General features: G+C 35.4%; 1 protein-coding gene across 1 annotated transcript in view; it reads right to left on the bottom strand.

Moving 5' to 3' along the window:
* LOC110459513 (gelsolin-like protein 1) overlaps window positions 1-424 on the bottom strand; it is a gene marked incomplete at both ends in the record, with an annotated part of 3584 nt that extends 3160 nt beyond the window's left edge. Inside the window, one exon of the mRNA XM_021511817.1 lies at window positions 350-424. Coding sequence (XP_021367492.1) covers window positions 350-424 — 75 coding nt within the window. The remainder of the gene's footprint in view (window positions 1-349) is intronic.
* Window positions 425-1244: the final 820 nt, after the last annotated feature.

Genomic DNA, 1244 nt, shown 5'->3' with positions numbered 1-1244 from the left:
AAAAATAAGAAAAATGGAAACCTTGATAGCCACTTTTATCTATTTTGATTAGTGACACAGTACGTGATATACACACTTCAATCATTATTAATTATTTTATATTATCAAGTATTTCTGTATTTTTTGTAAAATTTGTATGTGCCCCTATGTAGCATCACCAAAGACTTCCAGAACGACGAAACAGCTGTAAGATGCAGTGTCATTCAGTTTTGACATAATCAATCTGTTACCAAGTTTTAAATGTTCAACTATTTGTGTCTTTCGATCACCGTTTATAACTAATGGTCTTTCATTTTTAGAATTGTCTGAATATCAGTGTTCTATGTATGGCCCCTCAAACTACACTTACATCGAGGATGATGTAGGAATCGCCCTCGTAAAACTTCCCATAATCCTCTTCCGGCCAATCGGTCACTTCGAAATTCTGTTGAGAAACAAATATCCTTATACTATAGCGAATTCATCAATGTGAAGACTAACGTATACGACAGATGTAAAGGTGAAACATACTGAAGCTGAAGTCGTTAAATTCTGTTAGTTTAAAACAGCATTGCTTTATTCGGTTGCAATATTTTCCAGCAGACATTTGACATTGCTACTGAGAAACACTGTGTCCCCTGTGAGTGGTTTTTATATATATATATATATATGAATTTATCAAAGAGCATATAACGACTGTTAACAAGCCTTTTATTTTCACTTTTTAAATTTATCGATGTTTGGTATCTAAGACACGACACTCAAGGTCTACTCACTCTTCGTCTTTAGCCACTAACCTCATTCTTTTCTGACACCACGAATATGTTAGACAACTTACAACTAAGCTGTATAATTACATTTTGTAGTATGACGGTATCGATTTTTAGCTTGCTCGGAATATCACGAACTCCGTGATGTGTGTCGAATGCTCATCATAACATATACAGGAAATCGAAGGATGCAGATTGATGAACACTATGAACATGAGTTATGGTCTTAATCTCATTTTAAAACATTCTACTTCCTTGCATGATATGAAGGTCAGTGTTTATTATGCTCATAAGTGCGTCGTGTAGTTTCGTTTTGATCTGGACTACCATAGCTGTCATCGTTGATGTATCGAAAGGCGGTTACCCTTCTGGAACACTGGTATTATTTTTCTAGTACTTTCTCGGAAATCTCCAAACATGTTGCCTCAGTTTTTAGCTCACCGGGTCCATTGATTGGAATTTAACTAAATTTGACTAGAAGCATCCCTAGGTGGT

The sequence above is a fragment of the Mizuhopecten yessoensis genome, unplaced genomic scaffold (genome assembly GCF_002113885.1).
Source record: "Mizuhopecten yessoensis strain PY_sf001 unplaced genomic scaffold, ASM211388v2 scaffold10095, whole genome shotgun sequence".
NCBI classification, from domain to species: domain Eukaryota; kingdom Metazoa; phylum Mollusca; class Bivalvia; order Pectinida; family Pectinidae; genus Mizuhopecten; species Mizuhopecten yessoensis.
Note: the sequence above shows the minus strand (reverse complement) of the source record. Positions and strands in the feature narration are given on the sequence as shown.